A 22,350-nucleotide genomic window follows, 5' to 3' on the forward strand; every position below is an offset into this window, starting at 1 on the left:
GAGAATATTCTACCGAAGAACTACATCACACAATGCAACCAACATAAACGAGCAATTTTAAACATCACCTGAAGAAAAATCATCAAGCCTTCATCATCCGTTAAGGCATCTACTCTCCTTTTTGTGAGCATTTTCTTATACTTGAAGAACAATGTAGAAAACAACATATTTTCTGCACAAAAGAACACCGAAATATGTTTCCTTTAAGGTCCAATCAGTCCCCTACGTCTTTAGAAGGTACCCAAAACTAGATCGAGCAACTTGGGGTTGAATGGGAAGGATTACGAGGCCTGGACCACTTCTAGATGTGCTCTAATAATGTGTAGATTTGAATAGAGATTAAAAAAGAAGAAAGTAAGAAAAAAGAAGAGAGAGAGAGAGAAGACAAATTGAGAGAAGACGAGGAGAGTTTGTACATCCCCACTCGTTCTCCTTTATACTCAAGTGATAAATAGCGAAAATGGTAAAACTACCCCTAATACGAATATCTATATGTCTAACATATCCCAAGACCAAAAAGATTAGGAAACAAATGGATTGTAGGCCCATAACCATATCCAAGTGGGGCATAGACCCATACCCATAACCGTTAACAATCATGGTGCAAAGAATTCTCTTGAGCTTTTTGTTATGGTTTTGAAGTTCTGCTTTAGGGCTAGATGTAGACATTGGATGCTATGTGAGTTGCATTTGAGATTTCTAGATAACCCCCTACTAGACCATTGGAAATGTTATAGTCTTCCAAAAGGTCCCTATAATAATTATTTAGAAGCAATTTGGTTGGGATGGGCATAGTTTTCTTGCATACATCCAACTTTTGTGAAGAGATGAATAACATTTGTTGAGAGCAATGTTTTAAATAGCTATGCTATGTAGTGTGTAGCATATGCTACATAGCGTAGCTTAGCCTTAACGTTATGTAGCTCATTAAAATAGCTCAAGTCGCGTGCAGTGTTCAAAGTATCGGTATCGCTACAAGTTTTGCTGGCCAGGGATACAGAAACAATATCGATATCATTGATAATGGAAAATGCGGGGAAACATGGGAAAAACGGTGGAATTTTCAGCCTAACTTCAAGAGATGTTAAAATGTACATATTTGCATATTTAGAAATAAAAAAATTGCAAAAAGAATGCATACACAACAAGTTTCCATTTACTGGGGCCTTAAAAGCATGTGTTGTTGTAAGAAATCAATCCAACTGTCCCATCCAGCCTATTTAACCATCCAACCTTATATCAATATTGCAAAATATCAACAACACATGATATTTCATAAAAAAAATCATCAACAGTTGAAAAGGAAATGAAAGATTGTGGTCTCAATATCGTGCATGTTGCGATATCAATAATATTGAGATATTATCAATATTATCAATATTATCAATGAGAAATTGAACATTATATACAACCTATGCCCATGAAAAAAATATGAAATAATTATTATTTTTTCTAATAAACAAAATTTTGATGATATCAATATGTTGGCGATATTATTGAAATATAATCGATACACTTATGATACGAGCAGTACCTAAATTTACATAGTCGAAAATAGTGGCGGTACATTAGCAATATTGATGCATTGGCAATACAAGCAACACCTAGAATTTACATAGTTGAAAATATTGACGATTACATTAGTGATATTTATACGTTGGCGATACTTAGCGATACATTGCTAATACATGGAATTTCTGATACTACCATTGTTATCGGTATTGCTACTAGTGTTATTGGTATCACTGAGCTGGACATAAAGATAATATTAGGGATATTTCAATACTATTGGAGATAATTCGAACACCGGTCGCGTGTACCCTACACTACATGATAAGTTGCATATGCTACACGATACAGTTTATACGCTACACACAATGTACCTTACATTACAAGTTATTTTTCACTATAACATTAAAATCAATTAATGTTTTCAATGATTTGTTACATTTCTATTTTCAATAAAATTAGATAATCTGTTCAATGCTTTTAGTAAAATAATATAGGTAACGATATTAAATCATTTTTGTTGCTCCTCTTTAACTTTATATTTAATCATTGTCCTTTCCTATCACTTTAGGTTGCATTTGGTTGCACCGAATATCATGCAATTTTGTTAAATTTCATTATTAATCAGTATAATTTGGTTCAAAATTTCATGAAATTGGTGTAACCAAGCGCAACCTTGAATAAAAATCTTGTAGCATGTAGCTTATGCCTCATGCTTCAGAGTGGTGAGCACTGCACTACATGCTATTCACTAGTTAAAACATTGGTTGAGAGAGAGACAAGGTCCTCGGTGCAGTGACTCTTAATTCACAATATTTCAATGGTTTATTACCATGACTATCATCTCATTTAGGGATTATCTATACTCAATCAACAACATGAAACTTTAAAATGCTTTTTTTTTTTTTTTAATTATTATATTTAAAGAGTAATCCATACAACTGTTCTTAGAGTCAATTTTTAATGATGAAAACTGATTTGATCAAGTCATTGACATGGTGCTTGCTAAAAAAACACTGTAGTTCTTCATTCTGAAAACCTGAGGAGGGTGATCTACCTTAAGCTTGAAGTTGTTGCATAAACTTCTCTTGTGTACATGTATTCATTTAAAAAATGAACACTATACAATACATCTATGACTCCAATACCATTTGAATTTGAAGACCATTACAAAAAGAAAGTCTATTTTGATGAGTGAAGATCCAAAGAGTTAGTTACTGGAGACTGCAGCATACAATATTTCTTTTTAAAAAAGTTAACATTGTTGCACTACATGAAATATAGCTCATTTTATTTTATTTAGAGCCTTAACTGAATGTCCCAGGGAATTAGAATCAAGTGTGGAATGTGGATAATTGAAAAGTGATGAACCAATTTGAAATATTTGAGTGGTCATGATGATGATGTGATGTTTGTAGTTGGTTATGGGCCTCACAGTGAATGTGACAGTTCTTTTGAAGGTGAGATAACATGGATGATGCTTCACTTGAAAAGGGGCTCATCTCTATTCTATTCATATCATCATCATCATCTAAGCGTTATCCCAACTAACTGGGGCCAGCGTCTATCATATCATTAATTTTCAAGTTTCAATTAAATGGAATTTATCAGTTGAAGTTTGAAATCCAGATACCCTTCTTGCATGATTTAACGGCCGGAGGTCTTATTCCATGCTGTTACAAGCAATTTAAAATAAAAATAAAAATGACAGATATAACAATTATGGTTGTCTGAATTTGTCTCACCTAAAGAATTATCGGTGGTATCAGTAGACATATATGTTACAATAGCTTCCTTTGTGGCAGATGATTCCTGTTGCTGCAAATGATGTTGCTTTCTCGATACATGCTGTTCTATTGACAGCAATAACCCTGTACCAAGTTCTCATCTATGAAGTAAGTGATGTTATTGCTCTTTGAGTGGCATTGTTTTTTATCCTAGTGTTGCTGATGCAGTGTTTCTTAGACAATAAAGCATCACAACTTTACCTGCCTATCTTTGTGTTCTGTACAGCGTGGAAACCAGAAGGTCTCCAAGACCTGTCTTGTAATCTCTTCCGCCGTGTGGGCTGTTGCTGTAGTTTGCTTGATCATAGCTTGGCCAAGCCAATCTTGGCTTTGGCTCATCTCTGTGTTCAAGTAAGTTGATACACTTGCTGGAGCACTGTTCTTGAGCTTTTTACATTGTGAGTGAATGAACAACTTGAAATGGTTTTCTGCTACAAGATGTAGTCAAATAATTCCTAGCGAAGAAAGTATATTCATGGTGACTAAATGATGGAAATGTTCATTTCATTCATAAGTACATCAATATTAATATCATATAGCTATACATACCTAGTCAGATTGATTTATAAATAATGCTATTTCCATGAGTTTTGCTTGGATTGAGATGAACACAGATGTATATTATTGCCTTGGGACCTGTCATATTCTTTTTTTCTTTTTAATTTTTTTTTTTTAATTTTTAACAATGTTATCTAAATCACCAAAATCCCTACGTTTTCCATTCTGAATTTCATGATCCGAATTATGGGCCATTTGCAATCTGGATAGCTATTTTTGGCGAGGGAAATTATGATTGTATACTCATACTGTTGATTAAGTTGTAATGCAAATTTACATTTACAATGTAGAGATTTAGGTGCCGTTTGGTAAACTGAAAAATAAGGTCTGAAAATTAATTTAAGAAACGAAAACTTCAAAGTGCTGAATTTTACTACTTATAAGTACGTAAAAATTTGTTTGGTAATTTGTCTGAAAGAAGTCCTAATATCTGTAAAGTAAAACTGGGGCGCAGCCCCACTTTTTTGTTTGTAAGGAGGGAGAGATAGAATGGAGTTCTTCACAAAGTTCGAGACAAAGGAACAAAAAAGAGTCTCTATGGCCTCCTCGTTTTGGGACATTGAGAGTAGAATGCAATGCACATTCTTTTCGATGCAGTACAGTACACTGAACACCAACAAAATCTTGATAGACCGCAATTATGATAAGTTTGTTAGGTGCTTCGCTATATGGTTTCATCAGTAGTCGTATGTGGCTATTTAATGCAATCATTAGCCTGTTCAGTAGGTGCTTGGGGTGCTCCTTGATTGAATTGACAGGTCAATTTGAGGCAACCCCTAATGACATGAGCCTATCACTTTCTTCTTATTAGATTGACAGTTGTTGGTGCTTGCGGGACCGGGGGGTTGCCCACCTGGGTTCAAGCATCCAGCCAAGCCCAGCTTTGACAATAATTAGAAACATGGGAACAATATTTCCTCCTTTCATTCGGAAAAGGCGGCAAGAGAAGGACCATGGCGAGCTCGATTGTAACACCGTCATTCAGGAACAAACACTTTGCTTAATTCTTTGTAGTCTCAGCCCAGATTTTCCCCACGGAACAATTACTTATGACCACTGAACAAACTTGGTTGAAGAACATGGTTTAAGCGTTGCTAATGTAGTGGCTTGTTGAGCATTTGACAAACTCACACCATCCATTTCAAATGGGATTTGTCCCATGGACACACGATCAATCCAACCCGTAGTATTTCCTATGTGGGGGTGCCCCAATAGAAGAATCGAATCCTCCTAAATTTGAGGATGCTGAAGTGAGAGAAGTCTTGGTCTCGTATGATGCAGTGACAAAAACGACCAATGTCAGAAATTGATAAGTTGAAGTATCTGAGGCATCAGTTGCAGAAGCTACTGATGAAGAAGGGGCAACTTTCGTTTAGTTTGTGATTTGATGTAATTGTTTAGATTTTCTCTCGGATAAATCTTTCTTTTTTTAGATCTCTTCTAGTTCCTCAATCTTCAGAGAAGGCGGCATTGTATTATTGTCAGTTCTCCAATCCTGAAAGACCACTCTTTCGTCTAAGGATGCCTAACTACCGCACCGATCATTTCGAGGGGTGGGGCGGGTTAGGTATTGCAAACCATTCAATGGAATTGGTGAGATAGTTATCTCTTACATGGTTTGCCCAGAACGACTTCTCTAACTGCACTTTCCATGCGACGTTTCATCATGATAGCCGTCTTTACATCTTCTAGACGCCTGATGCCCGACGCCTCCTTGCTTCGGAAGACAAATGGTTGGCCACAAGATCCAGTGGTGTTTGCTAGAGGTATCCACACCACCCGAAAGGAATTGGAGAACAATCTTAAGTACTTCTTTCACAAAAAGCTATTTGGTAAATACAAGCCATAAATGTCTGAAACTTAGCAATTTGTCATATTTGCCCCTATTTTCTCAATTTCTATCTTTTGTAGAAGTATGAAATAAAGCTTGTTATTTTCATGCCACCAAATTTTGCTTACCTATGCTCAATTCATATGTCTCTCAAAAATAATTTTTTGATTGATGGACCATGCACTATATCCTTCTTAATAGAATTATAATAACCCTTCGATTGGTGTCCTTGAATTGGACAACTAATAAGAGGCGCAGGACAACATCTAATATTTAAAATCCGATAGGGCTCACCTGTACGAATAAGATCCGAGAAACCATGTTGACAGTGTTGTTGATCATGAAACCAAGGGGCTCACCTGTACGAATAAAATCCGAGAAATGACCCATACTTGGAAGTTTTTGATGGTGGCCATTCAGTCATTGCTTTTCCTGTGTTGTAGTCCACCCGTGATTTGGATCAGCCTCTTTTTTGGTCTCATGCCCTAAAATAAGTTGGAAAAATAGATGGACAACATGGATAAACACATACCTCATGGTGAGGCCCATAAAACACCATGATGTAGAATCATTGAATCTACCTTGTATGCCACCCAGGCCCATCCCAAAAAATGAGATGGCCCACATTGATATCTATGTGAAATCCATGCCACCCCATCATCATTTTGCCAACTTATTTTAGGGCATGAGCCCAAAAAGATGAGGCAATCCAAATCTCAAGTGGACCATACCATAAGAAACAATGGTAATTGAACCCACCCAATGTTGTCAAATAGCATATGCGATCCTGTGTGATTGCAAATGCGTGTGCGCATATACGATCGCACAATCACATATGCGGTCGCATTTATTTATTTATTTTTTTCGCATTTTTTCAAAAAATTTAAAAAAAAATCAAAAAAATCAGAAAAAATTCAAAAAAAATCAGAAAAATCAAAATAAATTATTACATGTCATTGGGACATGAAATACATTTAATTTAAGTAAAAAAAAAAAACCAACCAATTACATACATATGAATGTATGATAAATTGATAATGATACATCATACATTTACAATTTACAAATTACTATATAGTTAACTTCTTAAATCTTAACAATTAACATTTTAGTTACATTTAACAAATAACAATAACAAATATGAAATATGAAATACCAAATACCATATTCAACATTCAACACTACATGTACAAGATACAAATCATACAATACATAATATATCAAGTTATCAACAATCAATAACATCAACATCAACACACTTAGACTTATGAGACAAGCATTAAACAAAATTAAGAAGTTATGTATTTATTATTTATCTAATCAATAATCATTAATCATATACATTGATCTAGCATCCATTGTGGCACATCACCACCAAGTCCACCACCACCACCACCACCACCACCATCATCATCATTCGAGTCATCTCCTTCTTCCACATACACTTCTTCTTCTTCCGTTTCTTCGTCATCTGTACGTACTAATACTTCATCAACCTCCAATGGTGGATGATCTTCAATTTGATCATCATTATCACCTTCTCCTTCTTCAATCTCCTTAATCTCATCAACGGGTTGAGGGCTACTACTCGCCCCCTGGCTCCCCCCCGTCCTTCGCCTTCGAGTGGTACTACTACCTTCACCAGGTGTTGATCCATATGCGGCATCTTCAACTTATGCCTATGTCAGATCCTCTCCAGCAAATACTGGGTCCTCCGTCTCTACGAGCCACTCGTTATCTGCATCCAACTCATCTAAGTAGATAGGGTCAAAGAAACCGGGCTTTTCTTTCCTACTTTGGAATCGTTCTCGCAATTTTTGATTGTATTGAACGAAAACTAAGTCGTTGAGCTTTTTTTGCTCAAGGCGATTCCTTTTCATGGTATGAATCTGCAAGAAAGAAAGCGCATTTGGCATTAGCTATTTAGGTAATTAATTTAGCTTAGGCCACTAAAAAATTAAAGTTTACAAAAAAAACAAAACAATTACTAAACAGTCTAAACTTACCGCCTCAAACGTGCTCTAATTGCGCTCGCAACCACTGGCAGAACACGTGAGTCCAAGAATCTTCATAGCCAGCTTCTTTAGAGCTGGATCCTTCCTGTTCGGGTCCACTCCATAGGCAGCCCACCAGTCAGCTGAGAAAAACAATTTAAGTATAGGTTAGAGTCTTCGTCTCTTAGAGACACTTTGTAGAAAAACTTTTTGTAAGAGTTCAGTACACAGTTGATAGTACACTAACATTCATTCATAGCAGTACTTACTGGGTAATTTCATTGTCCGATGTCTTATTACGATATCCCTTTACTTTTTGTGTAGAAGTCCAACAAAGTTGAGATCTTATCCTGTTCTTCTCTATCTGGAATCATTCTTTCCAAGACATCAATAAATCTAACCATATGCATAGTTAGTGCTTCTGCTGGATCAGTAAAAGTGAATAAACAGGCTTGGTTAAGGATGTAAGCAGCCGAATATAATGGGGATGGGATTTGGCTACCCCATTTTCTATCTATAATATCTAAAATTGGCTTGTAATCACGATCTCTATAGTTAAAATGGTCCATGATCTTATTTTTTGCCTTCTCCATCGCATCATATATGTAGCCCATTGCGGGCTTCTCATCCTCGTCCACCAATCGCAGTGACTAAGGGCTCAGATGATTTTAGCGCCTTTACCACTTGAGTCCAAAAACTTTGAGAAAGAATTGTTTGTTGAAGCCGTTTCCCTTCAGCCTTCTTTGAACAAGGCCCACTTGTAAAATTGGCCGACACTACAAAGCTTCTAAGTTCTGATTTCTTTGCATATAGCCTTTGTAGTGTTAAAAAGGCTGTAGCGAAATGGGTGACTGCTGGATGTAGCAAGTTACCCCCAATGTGTTTTCTCGTTCTATTGAGAAGAAGGGCATGTTTGTACATAAAGACCGTGATTCTTCTAGCCCTTGCAATCACATTTATAAATAATCTACCTATATCTTCTAACATAGAATCAATACAATGGGCCGCACAGGGGGTCCAAAATAAACATTGCCTCTTCTCCATAAGAAGACGGCCGACCATTACATAAGAGGCTGCGTTATTTGTAATTACTTGTACAACGTAGTCCTCACGTATTTCTTCAACTACACTATTTAGTAAGTTAAACGAATATTTTCCTGTGTGAATGGCCCGACGCATCCACTGACTTCAAGAACATTGTCCCAGCTGGACAATTTACCAAAAAGTTAATGAGAGACCGACCAGATTTATTGGTCCATCCATCGGCCATTAGTGAACAACCATATATTTTTCATGATTCCCTATATTCAACTATGAAGGATAGTGTATATTCAACTTCAGTTTTTAGGCATGTCTCCCTCATTTCATGATATGAAGGAGGTTTAAGCCCAGGTCCAAATTGACCTATAGCCTCAATCATTACTTTGAAGCTTTTTGATTTAACGGCGTTGAAAGTAACGCCGGTTTGGTAAAACCACTTAGCAATATATTGAATTGTGGTTTTCTTATTTTTTTTTGTTTATACCGGTTCTTTAAAGTTGTTTGAGCCGGCCCTTTCCCTCTACCCCTTTGGTCGACCACATCCTCGGGGTGTGGTCTACACCATCTATCATGGGCCCATGCCCTTGGGCTCTTTTCGATGGTTGTACTTGTGGTCTAGACTGGCCTGTCGAAGTAGGGGGAGTGGGAGTAGCTTCATCTACATTTACTACATTTATATCTTCATATGCATCTTGTTCCATATATTCCTTCTGACGTAGGGCACTATCGCATTTCTTTCTTGATTGTTTTTCCATGTACTCCACGATCTCCCTTCGGATTTCTAGAGTAATTTTGTCGCATGCTTTTGTATTTGACTCCGGTAAATGTGCAAGGTGTTGCTTGTGCCTTGCAATGCCACCGAAACTCACAAACTCACATAACTCACATACTATGTGAGTCTTTTCGGTAGCACTACGGTAGTGCCCATACTTCCAACCCGGGTCATTCGACTTGGGCTTCAAAGAGGAAGATTGGGAAGAAGACATTATGATGGTGGATGGTGGTGTGTGTATTAGCACTAAAAAGTAACTAGCTAGCTACTAACTAGAAACTACAAAGTAAACTACAAATAAAAAGAAACTAAAGTAAAGTAAGAGACTAAGAAGTAAGAAGAAGAACCAAGAAGTAAGAAAGAAGTAGATCTAAGAGAGTAAGTAAGAGTAAAGAGTAAAGAGCCTAAAAAGATGGGACTTGGGGGAGAGAGAGAGAGAGAGAGAGAGAGAGAGAGAGAGAGAGAGAGATACTTACACACTTACACTTGTAGAAACTAGAAAGGGAGAAGAAGAGGGAGATAGAGAGTTGAGTTACACACTTACGCTTGTAGAAAGGGAGAAGAAGAGGGAAAAGAAAATGAGAAAAAGAGAGTTGAGTTACACACTTACACTTGTAGAGAGAGAGAGAGAGAGAGAGAGAGAGAGAGAGAGAGATTTACACACAAATAAAAGTAAAATTATAATTTACAAATGTAACAAATCTAAAAGAGGTTCCCAACTTCCAACATTCAACTTCCAAATTCGACTCTAAGTTGTCTACTTGTCTTCTCTTCACCTTTGCCACTTCACTTGAGTATTGATCTTGAAATCTTGTTGTAACTTGTCACTTGTAAGTTGTAAGTTGTAACTTCAAACTTGTAACTTGTATTCTAAGTTGTAACAACTAACAATTAACAAAGTAACAAACCAATTAACAAACAAAATATTAAAAAAAATAAAAAATGATAGAAAGAAGTTGTTAGAAACTTAGAATTAGAAACTTAGAACTTAGAAGTTAGAACTTAGAAAACTTAGTGGATGGAGATTGGAGACGACTAGAGGAGTGAGGAGGAGTCTCTTGACTCTTGAATCTTGATTCTTGAATATGGATGGTAATGGTATAATGTATCATGTATCATGTATCTTGGATTCTTGATTCTTGATTCTTGTACCCTTGATTCTTGATTCTTGAAAGTTGAAAGAAAAGAAAAGAAATATGGAAATGGAATATGGATGGAGAGGAGTGGAATGTAGAATGTAAATTGTAAAGTGCTTAGAAGTTAGAATTAGAAATATGTAATGTAAGAGAGGATGTAGTAAGAGAAATAGAGAATAGAGAGAGAGTTTGAGTTTTTTTTTTTTGCAAGTAGGAATGCTTAGAATGCATATTTATAGAGTAAAAATCCGGATTTTTTTTTTTGTTTTTAAAAAAAAGGTCAAAAAACTGACCGTTGGCCATTGCATATGCGATCGCATACATCATGATTTATGGGCCCACCATGATTTATATATTAGATCCATACCGTTCATCCATTTTTTTGAAATCAATGTAGGTCTTGAGCCCAAAAATGAGGCTGATCCAAAGCTCAGGTGGACCACACTACAAAAAACAGTGAGGATTAAATCTACCTTTGAAAACTTCTTGGGGCCACAAAAGTTTTGATCAAGCTGATATTTGTGTTTTCCCTTCACCCAGGTCTGTGTGACATTATGAACAAATTTGATGGCAAATAAACATCATGATGGGCCCTAGGAAGGTTTCAACAGTGGGTGTCATTATCCACATAGCTTCATGTGTTGTGGTCTACTTGAGCTATGGGTTTGCCTCAATTTTTTTGGCTCATGTCCTAAAATGATCTGGTAAAATGGATGGATGGTGTGGATATAACACATATATCACAATGGAAGGAAAAACCTTCTCCATATCAAGACGGCTTCGTCCCTAAGAATTAGCTCAGTGAAAGCCTGCACCGGAAGTTATTAGAAAAAGGGTAAAGTTCTCATTTAAAAAAAACCCAAAATTACTTACCGGATTCTATGTTAAGTGTTAAGTAAGAAGAAGGAAGCTTTAAAAAAACCCTAATTTTTTAAGTGAAAATATTAATTAAGCACTTAATTTTTTTAATTTGCCAAACAATCCGAATTAAGGAAAATCACTGAAAATGACCAATTTCAGTGATAAGTTCAAAAAATAAGTTTTACCTAACGGGCCCTTACACTTGAATTTATTCAGGAACATGCATATAATATAATACTATGTATATGGGGTCTATAAAAATAATATTCATCACTTCACATATGAATTGCAATATGAAGTCGTATTTAGTAGGACATTGAATACAATATATGTATTGTAGCAACTTATATACTACTACTAGCATACCTCATATTGGAGGAAGTAGTGTACCACGCGCTGGTTCTTATATCACGTACCAAAGTGAAATGTTATCCAGGTAACCTTGGTTTTGAAGGCATTTTTCAGAGCTTACAAGTAATTTTATATCTACCATTTGATGGAATGAGCGCGGCATGTGCCAGGATATGGGATACAGCTACTGTAAATGTTCCTGTTGCACCTTGCAATTTAAGTTGAACTGTGATCATTCTTTTAAGCCTCAGAGGAAGAAGACTTTTTGCAGTTACTGAATTTACAATCTTTAATGTCATGATTTCCTATTTCAGCAAGAGCCCTTTTTTTTTTTTTTTAAGGTGCATTCTTGTTTGTTTGTGTTCGAGCTAGCATTGTCAGCCTACTCATGGTGTTATTTCATGTTATAAGTGGACTGCAATGAAATCTATTTTTAACATTTCACAATGCATGCCCATTGCAGCTCAATACAAGTTTTCATGACAGCCATCAAATACATTCCTCAGGTTAGACTTACGTCACATTTTTTTGGATCATTTTATGGGGCTTTTAGATATTTCAAAATTTACATATTTCTCAATCCCTAATCCTTATAATGTGCATGACTTGTGGATGCATCTTATCTTTGAAGCAAGAGTACAACATCTTCGAAAGGGATTATTAAAATTTTCATTCTAAGGGATAATCTTAGGGTTTAGGTGGTTTATACAAAATTTAGATTCACACAGGTGTACTGGAATTTTTTTATTTTTTATTTTTTTATTTTTGCAATTATATTTGTAATCATGCGGATCATGCATCCGATTCCTATCTTGTTACCCCGATGACTGTAACTTCCAGGTAATGTCAAGTGTTACTATGTACAATATTTTTATCATTATCAATCTGTCAAGAAAGACATGATTGGCATGCCTACTCATTAATAGGAACTTCTAGAACAAGAATTAATCATCGATCATCGATCATCTAAGCCTTATCCCAATTAATTGGGGTCAGCTACATGAATCATGTTCCCCCATTCGACTCTGTCAAGGGCCATAACTTTGGTTAGACAATAGCAACAAGCTTTTCTTTTCTTTTTTTTAAAATCTTTTTAGTTACAGTAATTTTATTAAAGACCCACTAGCAAAGCAAAGGGGGGAAGGAATACAACATGGGAGAAAACAAAATTACAACCCGAAGAAGGCAAGGAGATCACAATTAGACACAATTTAAAACTTTTATCTTAATCTTTCCCACCACCTTCTCCTTTGATCCTGCTCTATTCTGAAAGCAGTGGCTATTTCTCTCCCCAAATAACCCACCATATAGCTGGAAGCACGAGATGCCAAATATTCATGCCACTCTTTCCCACCCCACCTCCATAGAATGGGGCATTACCCACTGCATGTTGAATAGAACAATAAATTACACCCAAACCTTGAATGTGAAGGGACAATGGATAACAAATAATCTACTGACTCTGCCGCTTTCATGCATAAGGAAAACATGTTGGGAATGAACACATACCTTTTTTGTATATTGTCTATCATTAGGACCTTTTTCCTTCACACTAACTGAGTGAATGCAACGACCTTGGGAGGAGCACCATAGTACCAGAAGTGGAAGGCATGATTATAGGAATTATATGACCTAGACGCCCGAAGCAGCCTATAAAAGGATTTAACCAAAAATCGCCCGAACTGTGAATGTGCCACAATTCTTTTTTACTAGTCACCCACCACATCCTCTTGAGCAGACTCAAGTCTTTCAATGAAAGATGATAGCCAAAAGCCGTTTCAAGTTTTCACCCATTGATAGAATACTTGCAAGAAACAGAATCCCTAAAACCCATTTGTTGTAGTATACTGCTTGTCAAGATCATAGTTAGTGAACGATTCATGAGTAGTTAAGTAAGCAAGATCTCCTCACAACCAAATCTACATTCAAATATTTAAGAAAAAATAATAAATTCTCAAATTTATATAGTGCTCGAAGGATGGAAATAAAGGAACACCTGGGAAAGAGGTATAAAAGAAGTTACTGTAGAACGATAAAGGAACAACAAAGGATAAGCAGTTCTAGTTTTTCTATCCCATCTAGGGAAGGGAATTCAAAATTCAAATAAGTAGAAATTTATGCAACCATGATAGCATTGAAGGTACCTGGGTATCTTTCTACAGTCCAATTATTGTGGAAAGTATTTAAAGTGTGATATCTTTTGTATCTAGAAGGAAGTATAAATCATGGAAATTCTCCTTTATAGTTAATGAGACCAACTCCTTGACTGGGTGCTAGCGTTGTACTCATTCCACGAAAAGCAAACATGTTGGAAAACTCCCTCAGTAGGGAGGGAGTTAACTTATGTTGTATTTGTTTTACTTCCTCTTATCCATGGTCTTAATGGATCCTTTATTTCTATTTTTCTTATTGAATAAACTTATGTTGCTAATCATAAATAAATAAATAAAGAAAAGAAGCTATTTTCGGAGAGTAAATGCTGAAGTCATTTTGAATTTCAGAAAATAAATGAAATTGAAACCAATCCATATCTAGTTCTCGAACCCAAACATTCACATACCCTAGTTTCCCTCGCCTGCCAATGTACATATTGACATATTCAGACCATTCAAGGAAATTTGTGCCATACAACTTCATATGATTGTACGGTGCCCTTTTTTCATCAATTTCATCACAATTCTTTAAAATTTGATAATAATAATAAAAAGAAACGATTCTTGTTTTTAGAGGAAGCAAATAATCAAATGTACCAAACCCATGTGGACAAAATTCCCCAAAAAACTTTCACAAAGACACAAGACAGAGATACAAAATTGTCTACTGTTTTGGGCATTCTCTATTTTGAAAAAAGAAACTTTAAAACGTACCAATAATATTGAAAAAAAAATAAAAATCACCAAAAAACTTCTCGGACCATCCTCTTTTGAATGCCATACTTTTCTCCATCATCAAGGGACCTAGTCGAATGTACATTGCTGACATCACCTACATGACGTGATGCCAAGTAGAAGATGCGGGTTGGTGCTAGGACAGGAAGATTGGAGGGGGGGGGGTGTTTGGTAGTTAGGCCGGCTGCCCTATTCTCGTTCTTTTATAAAAGTCTTATAAATAAATTGCAAATAGGCCCTTCACATTCCTTTAGTACAAAGGCAGCCATATGGATGGAATAATAATGTTTCCCTTACATAGATATCGATTTGACTACCAACTTGAAAGAGATATGGAAATGAAATTCATTTACTTTTTTCAATGTAATTTACACTGCTTCAGTGAAACTTACTACAGTTACTGGTTTATAAGGTCTGTGCTTTTGGTAGTCTTAAGCTTGAGACAATTCATACATATTACTTGTATTTACGGACACTAACTAGGACACTTATGCTAGGCCTGCATGAACTTTGGTCGGAAAAGCACAGAAGGATGGAGCATTGGCAACATTTTACTTGATCTACTTGGAGGCGTGACAAATTTTGCACAGATGGGTGTGCAATCTTTAGACCAGGGTCTGCTGCTACTCCTCAGAGCTGTATCATTTTGAACTGATTATTTATCTGCTCGTTCAATGAACAAACTCTCTTTTTTGCAGGTACATTTGTAAATTTTTATGGTAACATTGGGAAGACCTTGCTTTCCTTGGTACGGACTACCATTACCTTCTTTCATTTAGCAGAATTAATCTGCAAATGAGAAAACTACCTATTATTTTTATTGATTTCTTTCATGGTGTGCTATTTTGTGTCTTTAGTCTTTTATATGCTGGTACTTTTGTATCTCTTCTCTTCTATCCTTTTTCATGTTCTGAGGCACACATAGAAGCATGCATGTGCATTTGCTTTCTGTAGATGCATGCAACCTTTCCACAGTGACAATAAAGAAGTGGTCTAGAATCCCACCTGGCCTTCGGTTGATTGTAGTATGCTGTGACCACTAAATCACCTTGTTTGAGACTTCTGTTAGCTGGAAACTTGCACATCATGGGCTCAACCATAGAAGCAATCAAGATGGTTCTAAACTTGTTGAACAGTGAATGTATGTACTTTTCTGGAGATGGGCATCTTATATGTTGAAGGCCATACTTTAGATGGGCATTTTATTTGTTGATTACCATCTTCCTTCTGTAGGATCAGAGGTCCTTTCCTCAATGGTTGCAGCCTTCTCAGTACCAGTAAAAGGAGTCAGGTCATCATCAACATGATGATAGCCTTGTCCCAGGTATTCTGGCAGCTTGACAAGTCCCGTTTCATGTGTTTTGGAGAAATTTTTTGTTTTATTTTCACTTCCAGATACAACATTCACAAAAGAGAAAAAAGACCAGCCACCCACCTGCTGCCAACCGTCCTTTACCCGGGCTTGGGGTGACCTCGTCAGCGTATTCCCATCCTTAGCATTTGTTTCCTCTCTCAAAATAGGGATAACTATGGACCATATGTTTCTTCATTGTGTGTTCACCCAAACCATGTGGTCACTTCTTTGCTCTCTTTGATAAAGTTGCACTATGAACATGTCTCCCAAAGAGGTGATGGGAGGGTGGGTGACTGGTCCATTTAATCATATAGGGATGATTATGTGGAAAATGGTGTATTACACAGTAACGTGTCTTTGGAAGGAAATAAATAGTATGGTCTTTGATAATATTTTCTCTTCCTTAAACACCATTAAGAGCAGAATCTCCCCTATGATCATCGATGGGGCTGTCTGCAAGTCTTATCAAAGTTAATTGTGATTGCGGCTCTCTAAGCAATCATCCTCTTTCAAAGATAGGTGGTATTTTGAGAAATGACAAATGGGAAGTGACTATAGCTTTGTCCAGCCCTTGTAGATATGGGGAATTGATCACCGGGGTGTTCTTTGCAACTAGAGAGGGGCTGCATATATCTTCCTCATCAAGTTTCGGACTCCTGTAACCTAGGGGATTCTCTGCAGGTTTTCCAGTGGGTTTCTGGTCCTAAGTTGAGCCCATGGAGGTTCAATTAGTGTTTCCTCAAGATTAGATTTGTTGTTGTTTGTTTAGGAACTAGATGCTCTTTGGTCCCAAATGGTGCCAATGAGATAGGTAACGGATTAGCTAGGGATGGAGTGACAAGAGGGTCCCATTTGGATCTTTTGTTAATTCTTTTTCACTTGCCTTAATAATATTTGTCATCTTCTTATCCACACATGCATTGATGGTTTAAAATGGATAAAAATCAAGAAGATGGCAAATCTATTGTTGACAACTATTGATGGTTTTATACAATCAAGAAGAAATGAGATTCGTGTCGGCTGATAATCATTACAGGAACGCTCTAATGGATAAAAAGCATGAATGTAGCAAACCTGTTGTTGACAATTATTGATGGTTTTTATACAATAAAAAAGAAATGAGATTCTCATAGGCTGATAAGGGAAAACTAATCAGGGTCAAATAAAGTTTTCACAGTGAGTAAAATAAATAATAAAAGATAATTGTCAGTTGGTACCATGCCAATGTTTTATTTTTTATTTTTATTTTTATTTTTTATGTTTCTATTTTGGCATCCTGCAACTTTGATTTCTATAATTGACAAAATCCAGCAGGATTTCCTTTGGCAAAGGTTGGAGGATAAACAAAAATGTCATATCCTCAATTGGAAGGAGATGTGCAATCATACACCACAAGCAGGAACATGAATCCGATCTATTCAAGTTGTTAATGAGGCTTTGTTCGGAAAGTAGGTGGAGTGTCTCGCTACCAAACAACTGGCATTTTGGAGGAGAGGTGGTGGAAAAGTATGGGTGACGTGAGGATGGTAGAGGCATCACACCATCAGCAAGATATAGATGCTCTGGCTGGTGGAAGGGTATGTTGTTGACAGAAGCGAAGGTGCTCCAAGGTATGGGTCTCAATGGAGGTGATGGGTTGTTGACTCTATTTTGGGATGATTGGTGGTGTGGTACACAACAATGAAAATTTCCCATCATCTCTATGTCATTGCCAATAGTAAGGAGGCCAACGTCAGGGACTATGTTGATATCATGGATGATCAGATTGTTTGGACCCTAGTCTTTAGAAAGAATCTATCTGAAACCAAGGAGGAAGAGCTCATGAGACTCTCCACTCCCTTTCTCACTTGAAGATTGATACTTCGAGGGAGGAGACTGTGGTTTGGCATTGAGATTCCTCTTGCCAATTTCAATCAAGTCTATGTATAGAAGTTTGACAGATGAGGGTGATCCTAAAGCTCCTACTGGATGGTTTTGGAAACCGAAAGCCCTTCCAAAAGCCATAGCCTTCGCATGGCTCACAGGTCAGGACTGCTGCTTATTACCAATCATCTTTGTAGAAGGAATATGATCCTGATTATAAGGTGCTGTTTGTGCCTTAGGGATGCAGAGGACTTCAACAGTTCAACTACCTTCTAATCCACTGTTCTTTTGGGGCTACCATGTGTTGCTGGTTCAACAATTCAAGATGGCGTGTTGGATACTGCAATCTACTCAACAGCTTGCAATGGCTCAGAGGATGTGTCATTTTGGGCAGAAGCATAAAATTGTGTGAAATCTCTGTTTTGTGCTATCATTTGGGATATTTGGAAAGAGGGAACAACTGCACTTTTAATGGTATAAGTACTGGTCTCAACCATCACTTCTCAAGTTAAACACCTTGTTTGTTCTTGGATGGAGGCCTCGATTTCCTTTCTTCCATCTTCTTTGGTTGGTGCTTCCATCTAATGGTGATGCAGGGACATGTGATGGCCTAACCTTAGATGCATGTATAATCAGGATAATGAGATTCAAATAAATAAATTAATCAACCAACTGTTTTCAATCAAAGGGATTAGGTAAATCTCGACACAGAGATGAGATCATTCTGTCAGATCATGCCCCTTAGCATAAAATCACATAAAACAGTAAAAAGGGAGGACCTAGGGATATGAGGATATCCCAGATCTGGCATAAGTCAGTCCACAATCAAGTTTGGATTTGATTCTATTGACTAGCCATCCCTCTTTTCTGTTTAAACCAAAAGAGAATGTCCAGAGGAACGAAAGGGATAAAGAAGGGAGGGTTTGAGATGAAGAAAGTATAGATCCTTTGTCATTGAAAGAAAAGAAGGCGGATGATTCTTACCCATGATGTTCCGTAAAGGCCGTTACGTAAAGGTAACAGTGGCAACCATCACATGTTATGGGGTCGTAACGACCGTTACGGATAAAATGACCCGTAAAGGCTGTTACAATGGCCCCTTACGTCCCTCGTAAAGGCTGTAATGGACCTGTAACGGCCCGTTACGGGGCCGATAGAGGTTTTTCAGTTTTTTTTTTTTTTTTTTTTTTTTTTAATAGAAAAAAAGAGAGACCATAATAGCTGTTATGGGGGCTGTAACGGCTGTTACAGCTCATATCTTAAAGGTAACAATGGTGGCCGTTATGGCCACCATTACCGTTACGGAATATCTTGTTCTTACCTTTTCCTGCACCTCGAAGATATAGGAAGAATGAAACCTGAAACCGGGGTGGAATCCTCAACACCCTAATCTCTTTGATATAAGAGGGAAAAAAAACATACGAATTCTTATTCATTCTATTAAATGAAGGTTTCTTACAGTGTATATATAAGCCATGGAGAAAGTAAAAGTGCACTAAAGCCATTGAAAACAAGAAAAATAACAAAAAGATGAAAAAAGTAAAAATTGCACTAAAGCCCCTGAAAACAAGAAAAAGAACAACAAAAGCCTAAAACTAAAAACACCCGCACGACAGAGTGTGAAATTCGACCCATGGGCCTACAATCAGGGTGCGGTCATGCCGCTCTTGCACTCGTACTACATCAGAAAATGGGTCTGATGGACCCAGCGTCCATCCACATCAACTCCTCCGCTCTGGTACTCGGTTGGCGACACTTCCTTTGGTACACTCTAAAGGGTGCACCACTAATGTCCGCATCAAATGGTCTTTTTTGTTTTATTTTTAAAAGGTGAGAAATGCACACACTCTTACACCCCCATGCACACATGGGTTCTCGAACCCGTGACCTCAGAGTTGAGATAGTGTCTACCATTGAGCCTTTTTTCTTTTTAATAAAATTTAAGTTGCCGATAATGAAAAAAGATAACTGATGTATTTGCACAAATACCCATCAAGAACTCTCTTGGTTCTTTTCTTGCGCATTTTGTCAGCAATTCATGGAAGATCCTGTTATTATTTCTTCCTTCACTATCCTCACGATCCATGATTTGTGAGCAAAAAAGTCCATCCTACTATGAAATTCCTCCCAGCCCTTGCTACATGTTGCACCTAACTAGGAACTTGTACCCAGTGTTCGAAGTATCAGTATCACTACAAGTTTCTTTGGCCGGGGATATGGAAACGATATCGACATCGCCGATTACTGGAAATGCAGGGAAACATTGGGGAAATTTGGACAAAACAATGGATTTTTTTACACATATTTGCATACTTGGGAATAAAAAATTTGCAAAAAGAATGCATGCATAATAAGTTTCCATTTAATGGAGGACTAAAAGCATGAGATATCATAAGAAAGCAGTCCAACCATTCCATCCATCCAACCTTCCAACCTTCCATCCAAACAGCCATCAATATTTCAGAATATTGACAACTCATGATATTACAGCAAAAAGTCATTGACAACTTGAAAGGAAATGAAAGATTGTGGTCTCGATATCACCCATGTTGTGATAATGATAATATTGCAATATTATTGTTGACAAATTGAACACTGTATATAACCATGCGCCCATAAAAATTTTGAAATGGAATTTTTTTAATAAACAGATTTTTGGCAATATCGATACATTGACGATATTATTTAAATATCATTGATACACTAGTGATACAAGCGATGCCTGGAATTTAGATAGTTGAAAACATTGGCGATATTGATGTATTGGCAATACTAGTGACCACTAGAATTTACATAGTAAAAAATATTGGCAATACACTAGCGATACATTGCCGATGCCTAAAATTTCTGATACTACTAGTGTTATTGCTATCGCTATCAATTTTATTAGCATCGTCAAGTTAGAGATATGAATAATATCAGTGATATTTCAATGATATCGGGAATACTTCAAACAATGCTTGTACCCACCTAATCAAAATCCCAGTTTGCAAATTGGCTCTTAGAAGTTAAATGGTCGAAATCTCTTTAATTGTTCCAAATGGTGTAACTTTGTTTTATTCTTTGGAGGAAAAGTGAAGTCAGGATGTGGATGGGCCACTTACCTAAACAAGCCAAAGCAATCCATAACAATGTCGTCGTTGCATCTCAAAAGGAAATTGTATTGAATGCATAGAAATGGGGTCAATGTTCAAAATCCATGGGAATTCAAAATTTGGGTTTTGATGTTTGTTTGCCTATACTTTTTTTTTTAAAATTTAAAAAAACCCTTTGGAGCATGCATGTAATAGTTTTATGGGGGTGAATATCGGATGGGACCATGGTGGCATGTGAGTGTAGGAGTGGAACGGACTGGGTTCTAGTCAATAGGCATATACTCATACCCATGCCTGCCAATGGCAACTGTACCCATACCCACCCATGTCTAACCTGAAATAGATACCCATACCTGTACCTATTAGGATGCCAAGCAACCATTGGTATTGGGCTACCATTTATTATATGAAATTTTTTTTTTTTAAAAAAAAAAAAACAAATAAAATCTAACCAATACCAGTTTGAATATTTGGACTACCCAATTACAAATCCAAATCACCTCTTCTGCCAAGCAGAAGGGAAATTGCAACTTAGTTAGAGCCAAATTTGAAATGATGCTAACAAAGGCCAAAATTCAGGCCTTGTAGTTGGACTCTTATTGGCCAGATTGACTGGCCTAAAGTCAAGTCCCATCATTAAGAAACTGGGACACCAGCTTACCAATTACTAGAGCCTGATCTAGATGAACTTCAAAGGCCAAATCCCCCATATAATAGGGGGGCTAATGGGACGAGTAGCGCAAATTCACACGCTCTTCAATCAAAACAATTATTCACTCTCAAGGCATTGACAACAGTACACAAATTCATGACATTTACCTTCCTCGTGACATTCAACGATTCCTACAAGATGAAGATGCTTATGTTAATTGAATAACACAAGGGGACTTGGGAGACAAAATAGGTTATAAAAGGCCTTAAAAAAATGTAACATGCCTGGTCATGGTTCGACTACGAGGATTCACTCGAATCATTTTTTTATTTTTTTTCCATCAAAGAATGGGCAAGAAAGAACGACCTCCCTGTTAGGACCATTCGCCTGAGCGCGAATCAGCATAGTACGGTCATTCGCATTAACAAAAATCAAGCTTGTTATTCATTCTCATCAATCAGGGTGAATGCTTTGCGTTCTTCTGGATAACATACTTAGAAAAGGAGAGCTTAAGATGTCTTAGAGAGGGGGTGACTAGGACAATGCCAAATAATTGAGAATAAGTGCTGAATATGTAAATAAAACAAAGATCTCAATTGCTCAAGTATTGAAACGTTGATTCCAGATAATTCGTAGGACAACCCTATTTCACGAATTT

General features: G+C 37.0%; 1 protein-coding gene and 1 long non-coding RNA gene across 3 annotated transcripts in view; one reads left to right on the forward strand and one right to left on the reverse strand.

Annotated features, from left to right (window-relative positions):
* Nucleotides 1-22,350, forward strand: part of LOC131239915 (cystinosin homolog) — a 60,969-nt gene that overhangs the window by 17,350 nt on the left and 21,269 nt on the right. For both annotated transcript variants that reach the window (XM_058237845.1, XM_058237844.1), the window contains exons 3-7: nt 3,315-3,404; nt 3,523-3,647; nt 12,304-12,346; nt 15,226-15,343; nt 15,427-15,476. In XM_058237845.1, the coding sequence (XP_058093828.1) occupies nt 3,315-3,404; nt 3,523-3,647; nt 12,304-12,346; nt 15,226-15,343; nt 15,427-15,476 (426 nt within the window). The remainder of the gene's footprint in view (nt 1-3,314; nt 3,405-3,522; nt 3,648-12,303; nt 12,347-15,225; nt 15,344-15,426; nt 15,477-22,350) is intronic.
* On the reverse strand, nt 6,942-8,064 carry LOC131239917 (uncharacterized). The gene is made up of 3 exons (XR_009168484.1): nt 7,949-8,064; nt 7,692-7,822; nt 6,942-7,574 (listed from the first exon to the last, which is right to left on the reverse strand). It is a non-coding gene; the product is annotated as an uncharacterized LOC131239917 (long non-coding RNA).

Source organism: Magnolia sinica, chromosome 3 (assembly GCF_029962835.1).
Source record: "Magnolia sinica isolate HGM2019 chromosome 3, MsV1, whole genome shotgun sequence".
Classification (NCBI taxonomy): domain Eukaryota; kingdom Viridiplantae; phylum Streptophyta; class Magnoliopsida; order Magnoliales; family Magnoliaceae; genus Magnolia; species Magnolia sinica.